At 43.0% G+C, this 19825-nt stretch overlaps 2 protein-coding genes across 5 annotated transcripts in view; both read left to right on the top strand.

Annotated features, from left to right (window-relative positions):
* The first annotated feature begins 37 nt into the window (after positions 1–37).
* Positions 38–15685, top strand: LOC118394507 (regulator of nonsense transcripts 1-like). 2 transcript variants are annotated; one of them, XM_035787735.2, is made up of 23 exons: positions 38–704; positions 1274–1410; positions 1537–1626; positions 1785–1952; positions 2142–2322; positions 2651–2812; positions 2935–3022; positions 3313–3411; positions 3588–3696; positions 3805–3964; positions 4064–4182; positions 4391–4555; positions 4836–4950; positions 5066–5209; positions 5771–5984; positions 6685–6802; positions 6925–7081; positions 7366–7508; positions 7736–7910; positions 8089–8170; positions 8250–8644; positions 8750–8869; positions 9004–15685. In XM_035787735.2, the coding sequence occupies exons 1-22, from the start codon at positions 537–539 to the stop codon at positions 8864–8866; spliced, it is 3306 nt and encodes a 1101-aa protein (XP_035643628.1). In that variant the 5' UTR covers positions 38–536; the 3' UTR covers positions 8867–8869; positions 9004–15685. The 2 variants fall into 2 exon arrangements, with proteins under 2 accessions (XP_035643628.1, XP_035643629.1); XM_035787736.2 differs by having other exon boundaries at positions 2935–3019.
* A 365-nt stretch (positions 15686–16050) lies between these two features.
* LOC118394509 (homer protein homolog 3-like) overlaps positions 16051–19825 on the top strand; it is a 34239-nt gene continuing 30464 nt past the window's right edge. For 2 of the 3 annotated variants that reach the window (XM_052463482.1, XM_035787740.2), the window contains exons 1-2: positions 16051–16598; positions 16949–16997. In XM_052463482.1, the coding sequence (XP_052319442.1) occupies positions 16975–16997 (23 nt within the window). In that variant the 5' untranslated portion in view covers positions 16051–16598; positions 16949–16974. Of the gene's footprint in view, positions 16599–16657; positions 16772–16948; positions 16998–19825 lie in introns of those variants that run through there. The other variant, XM_052463481.1, reaches the window with a different exon arrangement.

Raw genomic sequence — 19825 nt, forward strand, 5'->3', positions numbered from 1 at the left:
ATTACCAGGAAAGGGTAAGCGGTTAAGAGTGTTGTGTTATTAACCAAAAGGTTGCTGGTTTGATTCCCTCAGCCGACTAGGTTAAAACAATCGGTCAGTGTGCCCCTTGAGCAAGGCATTCAACCCTACAGTAACTGCTCCTGTAAGTTGCTCTGGATAACAGCATCTTGTAAATTACTGTACATGATAAACACATTCTGACTCTAGGCCTAATCAAGGATTGTGAAAAATATTCCTCTTTTGTGTGAACGTTATGCCTTGGACACTTTGAATGTGGTTATGGCTAGAAAGGATCCAGCTTTTGTCAATTTTGACGACCTTTGATGTGCTCTTTGCATTTTGTGCTGTGTGCAAGGTGTTACGTCATTACTTCGAGTGGGAGTTGAGGCTCACGAGACGGTGTGTTCTCAGTTTATTCATGTGCGTTGGTATTTCGGTATTTGTTTAAGTTTAATTTTGTCAGGGATATCTACACTTTGTTTAGTTAGCGATTGAATTTAAAATATCATTCTGAAATATCACTGTTGGTGGAGAAAATGAGTGTTGAGGCGTACGGGCCGAGCTCGCAGACTCTCACGTTCCTGGACACTGAGGAAGCGGAGTTGCTTGGAGCAGATACCCAGGGCTCGGAGTATGAGTTCACGGATTTTACCCTGCCGAGCCAGACTCAAACAGGCCAAACGCAGAGTCAGTTGGAAAATCAGGTTCGTGTAATTTTTGTTGCCTGTATGGTTTCAAACTAGCAAATAAAAACTCGCTAACAAGCTAAAGGGTATTGTACATACGGAACCTTGGAGATAGCTAGCCAGTGTGCTAACTATATTAGCACAGCTAGCACGCTGGTAGCTAGCTGTATAGTTTCAAAGAAAACACATGCATCTGTCTCAGAGGCCACGTAGCTGGCTAACCAGTTAACTTAGCCAGCATGTTTACATATAATTTAGCATGCTAGTATTAGCTAATTTGCTTGTATGCGTTGTGGGATGGACACCAAGATTGTCAAGCAGCCTGTCATTTTCTTGATAACGCCATGGCACTGAGTGTAGCATTCCTAAATTCATTATCTGCCCGCGTTACATGGCATGCTAGCTAACTGCTGTGAGCTTGCTACAAGTGCATTTAATAGCTAACTAACGTTAGCTAACTAAACGATAGTTTACTAACTGTCTGTTACACTTGTAGTTAAAACGTTATCTGTGGTGGTGTCCAATTCCAGGTTATTTACATTATTTTGCCAGCCGCTATTGAAATGAAATTTCCATGTTTTCTCCAGGTGAATGGGCCTGATGGAGTACAGCAGAATGGGGATGACCCTGTTGTGAAAGCAAGTCAACTTCTTGCAGAGTTGAACTTTGAAGAAGACGAGGAAGACAGCTATTATACTAAAGATCTCCCAGTCCATGCATGCAGGTAATGTTCAGAAATATCTTTTGATTGATCTTTTGATGCTGTCTTGCAGAGTTCATAATAAATATTTGTTTTACTCCCTGTAAAGTTTTTACGGTTGTGACATTATCCTTGTTTTGCTTTCCCAAGTTACTGTGGCATTCACGATCCTGCTTGTGTGGTGTATTGCAACACCAGCAAGAAGTGGTTTTGCAATGGACGTGGCAATACATCTGGCAGGTAAGCTCCAAAGAACAACCAACTTATCTAAATGTAGTTGGCGTCTATGTGGAAGACTATACACACAAAGTAGAATGTGAGGCACATGAGTCCCAAAGGACATTTTATAAATGTCTATCATAAATGTTGCTAAATCTGTTCATATTTTCCTCTCTCAGCCACATTGTGAACCACCTGGTCAGAGCCAAGTCCAAGGAGGTGACTCTGCACAAGGATGGTCCTTTGGGGGAGACGGTGCTGGAGTGCTACAACTGTGGCTGTCGCAACGTCTTCCTCCTGGGGTTCATCCCTGCCAAGGCAGACTCTGTGGTGGTACTGCTTTGCAGGTAAAGCCGGTCTATGGTGTTTACTAACCATTTTTTGAACCATTCTGTTTCACAATGATCAGATGTCCTATTTTTCTAAATGTTCTTGGCCCTTTTTGAATCCATAATCCAATAGCTCTTATCATTGAATCAAAGTGATTTAGTAGTGGAGTGCATTGATGGACGTATTGTTTGTTTTTGGTAATACAGGCAGCCATGTGCCAGTCAGAGCAGTCTGAAAGACATCAACTGGGACAGCTCCCAGTGGCAGCCGCTGATCCAGGACCGCTGCTTCCTGTCCTGGCTGGTTAAGATCCCCTCTGAGCAGGAGCAGCTGCGGGCCCGCCAGATCACCGCCCAGCAGATAAACAAGCTTGAGGAGCTCTGGAAGGTTCATAAACTACCTTATGGTCCTGTGTGGCTCAGTTGATAGAGCATGGTGCTAGCAACGCCAGGGCTGTAGGTTCGATTCCCACGGGGGACCAGTACCGAAATATATGAAAATATATGCACTCACTACTGTAAGTGGCTCTGGATAAGAGCGTCAGCTAAATTACATACATGTAAATTTAGCGAGAGTTAACCCAGTGGTTTACTGTAGGCCAGTGGCCTTTTACTTTGGTCATGGAGAGCTACTGGCTTCTTTTATGAATTTTATTTCTCAAATAAAGTAATCAGCGCTCTTTACCTGTGGCTGTTGTTTGACTGGGTGTCTTCAGGAAAACCCCACAGCCACTCTGGAGGACCTGGAGAAGCCCGGCGTGGACGAGGAGCCTCAGCACGTGTTGCTGCGCTACGAGGATGCCTACCAGTACCAGAACATCTTTGGCCCCCTGGTCAAACTGGAGGCTGACTACGATAAGAAACTCAAAGAGTCCCAGGTAAGTTCTACTGATTTCTGCTAGAGTTTTCAGGCTAGCTCCTCCTGCTTTTGGATGTCACGGTAAAGACCGTTTGGTTTTAGATGGTTAATTCATTGCCGTCTCGTCTGTTTGTTTCCCAGACCCAAGACAATATTACTGTCAGGTGGGACTTGGGACTCAATAAAAAGCGGATTGCTTATTTCAGCCTTCCCAAGACGGACTCAGGTGGTAATTCATTTTTTGTTCATCAACGTCAGTGTTCACGAGTGTTCCATCTCCATTCCATTCCGGCCACGACCTCCCTCACGTTCTCACTGATGAGCATGCCGGAGTGTCTTCTAGTCTTGAGTCTGTATGTGTGTGTGTGTGTGTGTGTGTGTGTGTGTGTGTGTGTGTGTGTACACGATTCTGTTTGTATGACTAATGTCCTAAAGTCTATGGATTCTAAATTGTGCTTTTCATCAGCCAATTCCCTTGTCCTTGCTGTCCTTTTTCTACTATTCACTGTATTTCTGAAGACATGCGCCTGATGCAGGGAGATGAGATTTGCCTGAGGTACAAGGGAGACCTTGCCCCACTCTGGAAAGGCATTGGACATGTCATCAAAGTCCCAGACAGTATCCTTTGTTAAAAATCATTATGCTCTTATGTTACCTTTGACTCTTCGTTACTCATTTGATTCAAATTCAAACATTAGTTTGGGAATGATTGTCTCTCTGACCACATTGATAGCATTAGTCTCTGGAAGGAATAGGTGTTATGTGGCGTGTAGTCCTTAATCCTGTGACAATAGACTATGGCGATGAGATAGCCATCGAGCTGAGGAGCAGTGCTGGGGCCCCCGTGGAAGTACCACACAACTTCCAGGTTGACTTTGTGTGGAAGTCCACCTCCTTTGACCGGTAGGAACCTCCTGACACCAATCCATATGAAACGCAACAAATGGATTGAGCTAGGCTTGCTTTTGGCAATGGACTTAATATTACACACGGTTTCAAACTTTCCTCCAGGATGCAAAGTGCCCTGAAGACCTTTGCCGTGGACGAGACCTCTGTGTCCGGGTACATCTACCACAAGCTGCTGGGTCACGAGGTGGAGGATGTGGTCATCAAGTGTCAGCTGCCCAAACGCTTCACCGCCCAGGGCCTGCCTGACCTCAACCACTCACAGGTGGGTGTTACGATATGCAGAAGTTATGAGTGTATTTGAGTTATCCCTTCTAAAACGATATTTGCTGACAGTTTGGCATTTTAAAATGTCATCACATAGGTATATGCTGTGAAGACTGTGCTGCAGCGCCCTCTCAGTCTCATCCAGGGGCCCCCTGGCACGGGGAAAACTGTCACTTCTGCCACTGTAGTGTACCACCTGGCCAGACAGGGCAACGGGTAAGATGTGTTCACTTAATATATACAGTACTTAACCATATACAGTACTTATAAGTAAATAACTTTCACTATAAGAGTAACTACTCTTAGTCTATCTAGTCTTGGCAGAGATCATCATTGCAAAATATATATTTTTTCTAAATTGACCAACCTAAAGGTTTTATAAGCGCTCTTGTCCATCCCTAACACCAGTTGTGTGTGTCCTCAGGCCTGTGCTGGTGTGTGCTCCCAGTAACATTGCGGTGGACCAGCTGACTGAGAAGATCCACATGTCAGGTCTGAAGGTGGTGAGGCTGTCTGCCAAGAGCAGAGAGGCCATCGACTCCCCTGTGTCCTTCCTGGCTCTGCACAACCAGATCCGCAACATGGACAGGTAACCTGGGACTGCTATCGAGAGAGGAATATGGTGTCTTCATCTTATCAGGTGTCCTGCTAACTCAGGAGACAAAGGATCGATTCCACTTTTATTTTATTTTATTTGACTAGGCAAGTCAGTTAAGAACAAATTCTGATTTACAATGACAGCCTACCGAGGAACAGTGGGTTAACTGCCTTGTTCAGGGGCAGAACGACAGAACCTTGTCAGCTCTGGGATTCTCCACACTAAAGAGTACTGGTTTCTCAGTTTGTATTTTTGTTGTATCTGTATGCAGTATACCAGAGCTTCAGAAGCTCCAGCAGCTGAAGGACGAGACTGGGGAGCTGTCCTCCTCAGACGAGAAGCGCTACAGAGCCCTGAAGCGCACCGCCGAGAGGGAACTACTTATGGTAACACCTGCTCCTTTTCCACACACTCCCTTAAAACAAAGTCCTAAAATGGCATAATTCCACTACTCCCTGAGGTTGATTATCACTGACCACGTCTCCCATCTCTGCTCCACAGAATGCTGATGTGATCTGCTGTACCTGTGTGGGGGCAGGAGACCCCCGCCTGGCCAAGATGCAGTTCCGCTCCATCCTCATTGATGAGAGCACCCAGGCCACTGAGCCAGAGTGTATGGTGCCTGTCATACTGGGGGCCAAGCAGGTATGTCTCAGGGCAATCTCTACGATAAATTATGTCTAGTCAGTTAGCTCCATGACAGGTCCCAACTTCTCTCTCTTTCTTATACAGAATGTTTATCAAAGGTTGTTGCTGAGGAAAAACTGCAGTTACATTTATCACCTTTCTCCGGATGTTTGTGCTTGGTTGAATTTGACACTGAGATGGGCACTACTTTCTCTGAGTTGTGATATTTTTTTTATTTCACCTTTATTTAACCAGGTAGGCTAGTTGAGAACAAGTTCTCATTTGCAACTGCGACCTGGCCAAGATAAAGCAAAGCAGTTGGACACATACAACACAGAGTTACACATGGAATAAACAAACATACAGTAGGAAAATCTATATTGAGCATGTGCAAATGAGGTAGGATAAGAGAGGTAAGGCAATAAATAGGTCATGGTGGCAAAGTAATTACAATATAGGAAATAAACACATGCAAATGCTATGCCCAATACTAGTTCCTACACCACACAACAATGGATTTGAATTGGAATAGCCTTTCTATTTGTACTAAATCTATGATTTCTCTCTGTTTCTCTCAAGCTGATCCTGGTGGGAGACCACTGCCAGCTGGGTCCAGTAGTGATGTGTAAGAAGGCTGCCAAGGCGGGCCTGTCCCAGTCCCTGTTTGAGCGTCTCGTGGTGCTGGGCATCAGGCCCATCCGTCTGCAGGTGCAGTACCGTATGCACCCGGCCCTCAGCGCTTTCCCCTCCAACATCTTCTACGAGGGCTCCCTGCAGAACGGAGTCACCGCAGGTAAGTTTGTGAGGAATGGAACTGGGCCAGTGTGTACACGGGTTGGTTGTTTAGCAACAAAACCGAGGCGTGCGCAACTATGGCGCAGAACAGACTGGGTTGGCATAGACTGTTGTAAACTATATTTAGTCTCCAAATGTTTATTCAAAACGTAAATGCATTTGCACAATGAGCACTTGTCTCTCAAATACATTGTTACAGTTGCTGGTTAGCTAACTAGTGAACCATACTAGCATAGACATGACATGAGTCAAGACATGGTATCGATAACAACATACAACGAGCTGACACGGGCCAACTATGATTTCTCACATGGCAAGCTATCTAACTGTTCAAAATCGCAACACTGCCTACGCGCATCGTTTTTGGACGTTGTCAGCCATCCCGTCTATAGAATTCTCGTAAATACAGGTGAGGGTTAGCTTGTCCTCCTAATGTGCTTGTCCAGCAAGAGGGGAATGGGCTCCCTGTTGTCTACAAACTGGTTGGGTAGTTTAGATCATGTCTCTAAGGAACAAGAAAACAGAACAATCATGAATTGCCTTATAACAGCCATATTTACTCAGCTTGCACCAGATGTAAAACACCCATATAAAAAGGTAATACACGACATTGGCTTAATTTACACTTAAATCTGGATCACCTAAATGTACATTTTATTAACTCCTTTTCTTTACCCATTTTTATTTGACTTACACAGCTGACCGCATCAAGAAAGGCTTTGACTTCCAGTGGCCACAACCAGACAAGCCCATGTTCTTCTACGTGACCTTGGGCCAGGAAGAAATTGCAAGCTCTGGAACCTCCTATCTTAACAGGTATTTGACAAACTGAGGCATTTATCATTCCAGTGCTTTCGTACACTGACCATTTATGACTCCAGTCATAAAAAGGGTATGTTTTGTGAATAAGGTTTTCTTCACTCTCTCCCGCTGTACAGAACTGAGGCTTCCAACGTGGAGAAGATCACCACCAGGCTGCTAAAGGCTGGGGCCAAGCCTGACCAGATAGGCATCATCACCCCCTACGAGGGCCAGAGGTCCTACCTGGTGCAGTACATGCAGTTCAGTGGCTCCCTCCACACCAAGCTCTACCAGGTACAAAACACAGGCTTGGCTCTACAATATGTGACCAATCTTGTCCGCTGCAGCACTCCAGTCTGTCAGTCATATTCTCACTATAATGTAGCAGGTTTGAAATATAGTTATAGCTTGAAATGGGAGTGCATAAATCTAAATAAATCAGTTTACATTGGTTTAGTAATGTGCTCATGGAATCATTAATCCAGTTTGGCCTTCACTTAAAACATTCAAATGGATGGTGGAATGGTGCGTCTATGTTGGCTTATCTAATTGCTTTCCGGTCTCTTGGCTGTCCTCAGGAGGTGGAGATAGCCAGCGTTGATGCGTTCCAGGGCAGAGAGAAGGACTTCATCATCCTGTCCTGTGTCAGAGCCAACGAGCACCAGGGCATTGGCTTCCTCAACGACCCACGCCGTCTCAACGTTGCTCTCACCAGGGCCAGGTAAAAAACACATGGGCCATTCTCTCTGTCTCCTGATAGTCAACAGATAACAAGTTTTGCAAGACTATTTTATTATTTGTATTTGGGATTATGTCAACAATTTCTAAATCCTCAGAGCAAAATGTCATTACCACACTGCAAAGAGAAATTATTTACATAATATTATTTTCTATATCTGTGAAGGAAGTGTTTGAAAGGAACTATGTCCTATTTGTGTGTGTGTATAGGTATGGGGTTATCATCGTGGGCAACCCCAAGGCCCTGTCCAAGCAGCCTCTGTGGAACCACCTGCTCAACTACTATAAGGAGCAGAAGGTTCTGGTGGAGGGACCCCTCAACAACCTGAGGGAGAGCCTCATGCAGTTCAGCAAGCCCCGCAAACTGGTCAACGCCATCAACCCTGTGAGTCGTCCTCCCCCTAAATCCACGTGTGTTGGATTATGTACAACTTTATGTAGTGCGTGGTGTTTACTTTCATGATATTACTTTGCCAGTAGACCATTTAAAAAATATGTGCATAGGCTACTGTGTGTGTGTGTTAGACTTACTGAAATGTTTGTTTCATGTGTGGGTTCTTCAGGGGGGCCGTTTCATGAGCACAGCCATGTATGATGCAAGGGAGGCTCTTATTCCTGGATCTGTGTATGACCGCAGCAGCACTGGTGAGAGACGACGTCAAACTGGAAACTTGTGTCTCTTTACCTGTTTTGCCGTTGTTCAATATGTTTTCTTTTCTTGTAGGACGTTCATCCAACATGTACTTCCAGACCCACGACCAGATCGGCATGATTGGTCCGGGCCCCATGGCCTCCATGAACATTCCCTTCAACCTGGTCATGCCCCCCATGCCGCCGCCAGGCTACCTGGGCCAGGTCCACTGCCCGCCAGCAGGCCGTGGTGGAGGTATGAAGGGTAAGGCCGGCGGCGGAGGGGTGCGAGGTGGGCGCCAGCGGAGCCGTGGCATGGGGAACCACGGCGGGGGCAGCGGGCAGCACGGCCTCATGAGTGGCAGCCAGGCCAGCCAGGACCTGGGCTCCCAGCCCTTCTCCCAGGGACCCCTCACACAGGGCTACATCACCATGAGCCAGCCTTCCCAGATGAGCCAGCCTGGCCTCTCCCAGCCTGAACTCTCTCAGGTAAAGCAGAAGAACGTTTAAATGTGTTTCTCATAGCAGACGTTCTTGCTCTGACAAACATGTACATGCAGGCTAAAAGCTTCTCCCTTGTTGTTTTTCTTACAGGACAGCTACCTTGGCGATGAGTTCAAGTCCCAGATTGACGTGGCCCTCTCCCAAGACTCCACCTACCAAGGGGAAAGAGCTTATCAACATGGTGTGACTGGACTGTCCCAGTACTAGAGTGTAAGTAATTTTTTTGCTCTATATTCTATGAGCTAAGCCAACTGTTGCTGTAGTAATATCAGGTGGAGTAAATAGGCATTATATCTCGTCTTTGTCAGGGTATAAAAGTAATCTTTGTTTTATTTGACTCTTAGGTTGTGGGAAAAGGAGCTAGGCCTGTGCTGAGCTTAGTTCGTCGCCATTTTAATCTGGGTAATATCAAAAAAAGAACATATGGATACCCGTTTTCCACTGCTACAACTGAAGCACCACTGTGTGAAAGCAACAGGAGAGAGACCGAGAGAAACCAACCAATCACAAGAGTGAGAGCAAAATGGGGGTAGAGCTGGACAAGACAAGAGCGAGGAGGAGGGAGAGAGAAGGCGCTGCTCGCACACAGAGGAGAAGCAGCATATGTTGGGGTAGCAGCGTCGGAGCGACAAGCCCTTTGATGATGAGTCGAGGGGTGAAAGGTCATGGATCCTCAATGGGGTCACAGGAGTCACATCCCTACCACCTCTTCTCCCCCAGGGACCACAAGTTAGTTGGCTGAGGACATTGTTCTCGGAGCAGAGAGACTGAGAAGAGTTCTCACACAACCCTCCAACCTCACTCTACAAAACCGTCTCCTGCCAGCTAGAGGGGAAAAAGGGGACGAAACTCTTGAAGCAGTCAGTCGATTTGGGAAAATTTCTAACCTCAAAGTTGATCCGTGCTCATGCTCTGCATTTGAACATGTTTGAGCGAGAGGCGAGAGGTTTTGGGCAGACCAAGAATGGTCTTGTTGAACGTCTCAAACGGAATCAAATGGTGCAGGAGTCGGAAGAATACTGACCATTCATCTTTTTCAACTTTGAGTTGGAAAGTTTTCTACATGAGGTCTGTTGTTGCAGAGGTTTTGAAAGCTGGTGAATTTCACTGGCTTTCCGTTCTGGTCTTTCTGAAGGATAAGTGGTGGAATGGCTCTTGAAACAATTAAAGGAAACATTATTGTCTCGAGATCTGAAGTGGTGGACTTGAAAGATCTGTAGTTTGCGAGACAGGTTTTTGTTTTTTTCTGAAGTCTATCTGTAGTACAAAAAGGAGAGTAAAAAGAATACCATAACCAACTTATTGTAATCGAAAAAGCAGGCATCACTTGCTCTTTAAAATAACCTCCAAATTATTACTTTAAAATTAGTCACAGCTTCACAGACATGAAATGCCACAAAGAAAGCACTTGTAGAATGCACATATAATTTGCATGGCTACATGGCTAATTCATTAATCCACATTAAGCAGAGAAGTTATCCCTAGAGGCCCAAGTTTAAACATGAAATTATGTATTAAATCATGTTTTACTTTGTTGATCAACAACTCATAAGAGGTGTTGCAAGGAAACAAGAATTTCTGTTCAGAGAGGTTATAGTAATGAAGTGTGTGAATACTACTGGGATAAGACTGCAGTATTCACAAGTGGAAGTCTGGATTTGACTACTGAGGAAGGTTAGAAGCCTCTGGCAACTGCTAATTGTAGGTATTCAGTACTGGCAGTCATTGGCCCATGTGAAAATGATAACTGAATGAAGGTTATGAACTCACTTAAAAATATAAATATATAATTTCTGACCATACCTTGATGAGTTTGTTGACCGAAGGGAGGCATTTCTGTCAGTATGTGGCAAAGGATGAGAACAAATATTTGTATATTGGTGTTGTAGACACAGTAGGTACTTTTATATTTAGTGCCCATGAAAGGTTATGGTGTAGATTTGTGTAGCCCCCACCACAGATCTAGTCTCAAACCTGACTCTAGGCAAACCAGTGGGTGTGTTCCTTTGCTGATGCAGGCCAGATCGTTATAGATATATATAGATATATAGCAATCTGGTCCCTGACGACATAGTTGAGGATGTGCCATGCAACCAATGGTTGATGCATGCAATGTCTGAGCAGGGGAACATGACTAGGGTCTGGTTTCAATGCTCGTGTTCCCCTGGTCAGACATTGCACGTATCAATCAGTGGTTGCGTGCCCTGTCATCAACTATGTCATTAACTGACAGATTGCTATGACATATGTGGTTAGCTGATACTTTAAATGCCATCAACGCCTGGGCACAGGAACGCCCCCAATGATGGACTCTTTTAGCATAGAGGAACTGTCACTACCTACACTATATTTCCAGCAGTATGTGGACACCGATTCAAATGAGTGGATTCGGCTATTTCAGACCCATCTGTTACTTATGGGTATATACAATCGAGTACACAGCCATGCAATCTCCATAGACAAACATTGACAATAGAATGACCTTACTGAAATGCTAAGTGACTTTCAATGTGGCACCAACAAGTCAGTTTGTCAAATTCCTGCCCTGCTAGAGCTTCCCCAGTCAATTGTAAGTGCTGTTATTGTGAAGTGGAAACGTCTAGGAGCAACAACGGCTCAGCCGCAAAGTGGTAGGCCACACAAGCTCATAGAACGGGACCGCTGAGTGCTGAAGGGCGTAGCTTGTAAAATTAGTCTGTCCTCGGTTGCAACACATAGTTCCAAACTACCCCTGGAAGCAACATCAGCGCAAGAACTGTTCGTCGGGAGCTTAATGAAATGGGTTTCCATGGCCGAGCAACCGCTCACAAGCCTAAGATCACCATGCGCAATGCCAAGCGTTGGCTGGAGTGGTGTAAAGCTCGCCGTCATTGGACTCTGGAGTAGTGGAAATGCGTTCTCTGGAATGATGAATCGTGCTTCACCATCTGGCAGTCCAACGGAAAAATCTGGGTTTGGTGAATGCCAGGAGAAAGCTACCTGCCCCAATGCATAGTGCCAACCGTAAAGTTTGGTAGAGGAAAAATAATGGTTGGGCTGTTTTTCATGGTTTCGATTAGGCCCCTTAGTTCCAGTGAAGGGAAATCTTAATGTTAAGGCATACAATGACATTCGAGATGATTCTGGACTTCCAACTTCGTGGCAACAGCATGACAATTCCCCCGTGCACAAAGCGAGGTCCATTCAGAAATAGTTTGTCGATCAGTGTGGAAGAACTTTACTGGCCTGCACAGAGGCCTGACCTCAACCCCATCGAACACCTTTGGGATGAATTGGAACGCCAACTGCGAGCCAGGCCTAAACGCCCAACATCAGTACCGGACCTCACTATGCTATTGTGGCTGAATGGAAGCAAGTCCCCGCCCGCAGTAATGTTCCAAGGAAACCTTTCCAGAAGAGAGTAGGCTGTTATAGCAGCAAAGGGGGGGACCAACTCCATATTAATGCCCATGATTTTGGAATGATGAGCAGGTGTCCACATACATTTGGTAATGTAGTGTAAGGGAAAATACATATTTTCCAGGGACTCCCAACAAACAATGATGCAGACATGCCAGAACGTTGCGATTCTAAACTAACGTTTGTAGGCAAAACTTTTGCAGGGGTTTTATTGAATGTAGTTTATGCAAACTAGCCACTTGCTAAATGCACTGATTAAAAATAACTTCTGTGATCTCTAGCTACTTTTTTGTATTTTATATAAGCGGATAAAGTAGTGCCGTAGTTCCATTATGCCAAGAGTCCATACCTTAAACCAGATCCTAGTCACTGTTTTGCCTCGGGTTGCGTTTTCAAGCCTACCACACACCCCCACCCACCCCGTTGGAGAAGAAAAAATGTATTTGGTAGATTCCAAGAACCCTTTTTTCCAGTTGAAGTTGAAATTTTACTTTCCCCTTTTGAATGTCCTTTCAATTTTATAACTACCAATACATAAATCTTCAAACATGTAGTAGACCTACCCTGTCACATGGAGAATCATTGATGCACAGTGCCTTCAGAAAGTATTCATACCTCTTATTCCTTTTTGTTGTATTTCTATTGTATTTATTTAGGATCCCCATCAGTTCCTGCCAAGGGAGAGGCTATTCTTCCTGGGGTCCAGAAACATTAAGGCAGTAATATACAATTTAAAATATTACATAACATTTCATAACTTTTCACAACACATTAAGTGTGTGCCCTCAGGCCACTACTCTACTATCATATATGTACAATACAACATCCATGTGTACAGTCCCCACTGTTCCATAAGGTGTATTTTTCTGTTTTTTAAAATCTGATTCTACTGCTTGCATCAGTTACCTGATGTGGAATAGAGTTCCATGTAGTCATGGCTCTATGTAGTACTGTTGTGGTCTGTTCTGGATTTTGGGATTGTGAAGAGACCTCTGGTTGCATGTCTTGTGGGATATGCATGGGTGTGCATTCAGCATGTCAATACTTCTTACAAAAACAAATAGTGATTTAGTCAATCTTTCCAACTGGATGAGAGATTGACATGCATATTATTGTTAGCTCTCTGTGTACATTCAAGGGCCACCCATGCTGCACTGTTCTGAGACAATTGTAAATCCTTCTTTGTGGCACCTGACCACACGACTTGACAGTAGTCCAGGTGAGACACAACTAGGGTCTGTAGGACCTGCCTTGTTGATAGTTAAGAAGACAGACCTCTCCCCAACTTCAGGTACATTTGCATCAACATGTTTTGACCATGACAGTTTACAATCCAGGGTTACTCCAAGCAGTTTAGTCTCCTGAACTTGCTAAAATTCCACATTATTCATTACACGATTTAGTTGATGTTTAGTGTCCCAAATACAATGTTTTTAGTTTTAGAAATATTTAGGACTAACTTGAATTGTACAATATTTGTACATTACTTTTAAAATTCTCAACCTCTAGCAATGATCAACAACCAACTTGACAGACAGCCATTTTCAAGTCTTGTCATAGATTGTTAAGCTGATTTAAAGTCAAACATTCAATGTCATCTTGGTAAGCAAACCCCAGTGTATATTTGGCCTTGTATTTTAGGTTATTGTCCTGCTGAAAGGTGAATTAGTCTCCCAGTGTCTGTTGGAAAGAAGACAGAACCAGGTTTTCCTCTTTGATTTAGCATGTTCTTAACTATATTGTAAATTATCCCCCCCAAAACTTCCCTAATCTTTGCTGATGACAAGCATACCCATAACATAATGCAGCCACCACCATGCTTGAACATATGTAGAGTGGTACTCAGTAATGTGTTGTATTGGATTTGCCCCAAACACAACGCTTTGTATTCGGGACAAAGTTCATTTCTCTAACACTTTTTTAACACACTTTAGTGCCTTATTGCAAACAGGATGCATGTTTTGTGATATTTTTAATTCTGTCCAGGTATATAAAAAAAATCACTGTCATTTAGGTTAGTATTGTGTGTAACTACAATGTTGAACTGAGGATGGATTTCACAGCCATTAAACTCTTAACTGTTTTAAAGTCACCATTGGTCTCACGTTGAAATCCCTGAATGGTTTCCTTCCTCTCCGGCATCTGAGTTCGGAAGGTCGCCTGCATCTTTGTAGTGACTGGGTGTATTGATACACCATCCAAAGCGTGTAATTATTAACTTCACCATGCTCAAAGGGATATTCTATTTCTGCTTATTTAATTTTTTGACCCATCTACCAATAGTTGCCCTTCTTTGTGAGGCATTGGAAAACCTCCCCTGGTCTTTATGGTTGAATCTGCGCTTGAAATTCACTGCTCGACTGAGAGCCCTTACAATGATCTGTATGTGTGGGGTACAGAGATGATAAACACTATTATTGCACACAGTGATTTTTACTCCTGAACTTATTTAGTCTTGCCATAAAAAGGGGTTGAATACTTATTTACTCAAGACATTTCGGCTTTTCATTTTTTATTATTTTGTATTAAAAAAAAAAATTTAATCCACTTTGATATTATGCGGAATTGTATGTAGGCCAGTGGCACAATCTCAATTTTAATATATTTTCGATTCAGGCTCTAACAACTAAATGTGGAAAAAGGCAAGCAGTGTGATTACTTTCTGAAGGCACTGTAATTTGTATCATTGATGGTCAAATTTCTCACGTGTAAAAGTAGTATTTTGTGACAATCCTACTTGTCAATTCCCTGCTGTGTTGAGTTTTTGGTCTGAAATCTTTCATTCTGTAATTCTGAATTGTATGTAACCATCCCTCATGATTCATTACGGTACCCTCCATTCCATGTGTGATAGTGTCATCTGACCATTTTTATGTCATTTTGCTGAGTCGTGTTAGGCTATGATTTTCAGAAGTCATTGTCGTATGCTAATGTGGTTAAACATTTTCTGTTATGAACACCTGTGGAAAGACATTTTAAGATGTTACCCATTCTGACTAAATGTGTTTGTACCTATCCATATCTTCTAGACATTAACCACATCCCTCCAAATACATTTCGAAAATGTGTTATTTCTGACAGCGTTCCCTATTTGACAACCTGTGCATGTGCTGTTCGATAGTACACCTCAATTATCAGGTTTCATCACTAAACATTCATGTATCTTTATGAAATTAGCCTATTGTTGCAAAAGGGGAACTCCTGAAGAGAAAATAAACTGCTGCTGCAATACAACTAAATGGTTAGGGTATGAAATTAGTTCAAGTAGATTAAATATTGGTCCACTACAAATGGTAACTGATCTTTGCTCATCTTCAAATATCGTTCAAACAAAACACCACTCTTGAGTGTCTCATGGGTTACAGGGATTTTGGAATGCTAAGAACCTTCAATTAGGACACAGAATAGTCTATATTTGTCCTCTTCCCCCAATAGCTGGTGTCATCCTAGTATCATTTATTTTCATTATTTGCTTCTGCAGGGTTTTACTTTGGAGTGAAGTGATGTTTCTTTCTTCTTGGAAATTGCTTGATTATGATTATCTAGTTATTTGGTCATTTGTTATACTCTCACTGAAATGTCATCCTTGTAACATCTTTGAAAAAAATAAAGGTTTCTTTTCACTCATTTTAAGTGATGGACAATTGAACTTGTTTTTGATAAATTACAGGAATTATGATTAACTCGACTACTAGCACTGAGCTCATAGACTTCACATCTGGGCTAGGCGGCCCTAATCTCATGTTTACATGGGGCTGCAGTATTGTGTCCTTGTGAGCCCAAGGAATTTGTTTTAATGTGAGGTATGTGAAAATTAAAAAAAGGTTAGTTAGTGTTTATTACGCCTAATCTATTTGCTAATGGTCAACCGTGAAGTAGACTCTAAACTACTGTAGTGAGTTTTGTCGGTGTTAGATTGAACGTAATGTGACCCACCACCAAACGGTAACCAGCAGGTGGTGGTGTATGTAGACGGGTTGAAACCCCAACTGTAGCAAATTGTAGCCATAGAGCGCTGCACCGCGCGCAGCTGGTGTTGTCTGGATATGAAATGTAACCAATAAAAAAAGTATCTCATGCCAAGCGATACTTGGTAACCAGTGTAGAAGACTGCACGCTTTTCACTCACATATTGCACCTTTAAGAGGAGTACAACCTGAGCGCCGCGAGGAACTGCGTTACAACAAGGTTACTGAAGTGCAGTCAGAATGAAAAACTGAGAAATCTACACACGATGGACTGCCGGACTGTGGCTAATGATACACATTGCTCCAGTTTCGTGGTGGCATCGATGTCCGACGTCGTGGCAAGCTTTTTCAAGTGAACGGACAGAACAGAGCGCATATAATTTTATTGACAGCGAATGTCCACAGTATTCATAGACAATTCTTGCCCTTTGCAGTGCAATTCCGGTGGTATACGGAAGCATCCCTATACTGACACAAATAAGAGGAAGGATTACAGCTCCAGTGTTCAACATAAAGGAGCCCACATTGCAGCTCGACCAATAGATCTTATTCATCTTTTACAACGAAATGGGGTGAGTGTCTCGAGTAACTCCATTCAACTCTCACTGACTCATTGCATTGGACGCTGGTAAATGACTGTTGCTATGAGAGAGAAAAGTTGAGGCTATTATTCTGCAGTCAGTCGGGACCATATCTCAAAAGGTCGGGACAATGCTTTTTAATATTGGGGTACCTTGTTCTTGAGGTAGGGTACCTATACATTTCTAATGATACATTGAAAAGCAGCGAGTGCACCCTGAACACTTGGATCTATCATAATTGTTATTTTCTAGTCCAGTTGTGTATTAATTTTAGAACATTTTTTTGTATGAAAACATCTTGATGTATGCAGTCAGTGTGTTCTGATTTCTTTCTTCCATAGAAAGGGTACTTCTGCTGCCTTATAAGATGTATCCTCAACATCGAGAAAGGTGAGTTGCTGTTATATTACACCCTGAGCACCTACTCAATAGCCCCTTCTGTCTGTGTCCTTGTTTCAGTTGTAGCATATTGACCCTGAGTGCCTACTCAATAGCCACTTCTGTCTGTGTCCTTGTTTCAGTTGTAGCATATTGACCCAGACCATCTACTTAATAGCCCCTTCTGTCTGTGTCATTGTTTCAGTTGAGGCATATTGACTACATAGTCCAAATTAAGAGATCCATCCCAACATTTGACAGTTGGCAGTAAACATCTTTGTGTAATGACCTTGGGATGCAAACAGGACCTCTTCTTTTACAGGACAAGAGAGGGAATAATAATTTGTGTGTGGGGAGGTTATATCTGTCCTGTTACACACTTGTACACGTGTGTAATGGAAATGTTTTTTTTTCTGTTACATATTCCAACTCTCCCTGAGACACCCGCAAGGAGTGGGGTCACATCCAGTGTCACCATTGTCCAGGTCCCCTGGAGAAATTGAGGTTAATTTCTCAAGGGCACAGCAACAGGTTTTCACCTTTTCAGACACAGGATTTGAACCAGCGACCTTTCAGTTACTGGCCCAACGTTCTAATCTCAAGACTATAATGGCCACCCTATTCTTGACAGTAGTCTCTTGTGTCCTATAGATTGTTAGTGTAATAATAGTGTGTAGATGTTTGAAGTACAGTTGAAGTCAGAAGTTTACATACCCCTAGCCAAATACATTTAAACCCAATTTTATCCTTGTAAAAATTCCCTTTCTTAGGTCAGTTATGATCACCACTTTATTTAACATTTTTGAAATGTCAGAATAATTGTACTAAGAATGATTTATTTCAGCTTTTATTTCTTTCATCACATTCCCAGTGGGTCAGAAGTTTACATATACTCAATTAGTATTTGGTAGCATTGCCTTTAAATTGTTTGACTTGGATCAAGTGTTTTGGGTAGCCTTCCATAAGCTTCCCACAATAAGTTGGATGGATTTTGGCCCATTCCTCCTGACAGCTGGTGTAACTGAGTCAGGTTTGTAGGCCTCCTTCCTCGCACACACTTTTTCAGTTCTGCCCACACATGTTCTATAGGATTGAGGTCAGGGCTTTGTGATGGCCACTCCAATACCTTGACTTTGTTGTCCTTAAGCCATTTTGCCACAACTTTGGAACTATGCTTGGGGTCATTGTCCATTTGGAAGACCCATTTGCGACCAAGCTTTAACTTCCTGACTGATGCCGTGAGCTGTTGCTTCAATATATCCACATCATTTTCCTCCCTCATGATGCCATCTATTTTGTGAAGTGCACCAGTCCCTCCTGCAGCAAAGCCACCAACGTGCTTCACGGTTGGGTTGGTGTTCTTCGGCTTGCAAGCCTCCCCCTTTTTCCTCCAAACATAACAATGGTCATTATGGCCAAACAGTTACATTTTTGTTTCATCAGACCAGAGGACATTTCTCCAAAAAGTACGATCTTTGTCCCCATGTGCAGTTGCAAACTGTAGTCTGGCTTTTTTTATGCCAGTTTTGGAGCAGTGGCTTCTTCCTTGCTGAGCGGCCATTCAGGTTATGTCGATATAGGACTCGTTTTACTGTGGATATTGACACTTTTGTATCTGTTTCCTCCAGCATCTTCACAAGGTCCTTTGCTGTTGTTCTGGGATTGACGTGCACTTTTCGCACCAAAGTACGCTCATCTCTAGGAGACAGAACGCTTCTCCTTCCTGAGCAGTATGACGGCTGTGTGATCCCATGATGTTTATACTTGCGTACTATTGCTTGTACAGATGAAGGTAGTACCTTCAGGCATTTGGAAATTGCTCCTAAGGATGAGCCAGACTTGTGGAGGTCTACAGTTTTTTTCTGAGGTCTTGGCTGATTTCTTTAGATTTTTCCATGATGTCAAGCAAAGAGGCACTGAGTTTGAAGGTAGGCCTTGAAATACATCCACAGATACACCTCCAATTGACTCAAATGATGTCAATTAGCCTATCAGAAGCTTCTAAAGCCATGACATAAATTTCTGGAATTTTCCAAGCTGTTGAAAGGCACAGTTAACTTAGTGTAGGTAAACTTCTGACCCACTGGAATTGTGATACAGTAAATTATAAGTGAAATAATCTGTCTGTAAACAATTGTTGGAAAAATTACTTGTGTCATGCACAATGTAGATGTCCTGACCGACTTGCCAAAACTATAGTTTGTTAACAATAAATTTGTGGAGTGGTTGAAAAAAGAGTTTTAATGACTCCAACCTAAGTGTAATTAAACTTCCGACTGTATGTAGTAATGCTCTGGAACTACATACAGTGCCTTGCGAATGTATTCGGCCCCCTTGAACTTTGCGACCTTTTGCCACATTTCAGGCTTCAAACATAAAGATATAAAACTGTATTTTTTTGTGAAGAATCAACAACAAGTGGGACACAATCATGAAGTGGAACGACATTTATTGGATATTTCAAACTTTTTTAACAAATCAAAAACTAAAAAATTGGGCGTGCAAAATTATTCAGCCCCTTTACTTTCAGTGCAGCAAACTCTCTCCAGAAGTTCAGTGAGGATCTGTGAATGATCCAATGTTGACCTAAATGACTAATGATGATAAATACAATCCACCTGTGTGTAATCAAGTCTCCGTATAAATGCACCTGCACTGTGATAGTCTCAGAGGTCCGTTAAAAGCGCAGAGAGCATCATGAAGAACAAGGAACACACCAGGCAGGTCCGAGATACTGTTGTGAAGAAGTTTAAAGCCGGATTTGGATACAAAAATATTTCCCAAGCTTTAAACATCCCAAGGAGCACTGTGCAAGCGATAATATTGAAATGGAAGGAGTA

Source organism: Oncorhynchus keta, chromosome 15 (genome assembly GCF_023373465.1).
Source record: "Oncorhynchus keta strain PuntledgeMale-10-30-2019 chromosome 15, Oket_V2, whole genome shotgun sequence".
NCBI lineage: Eukaryota > Metazoa > Chordata > Actinopteri > Salmoniformes > Salmonidae > Oncorhynchus > Oncorhynchus keta.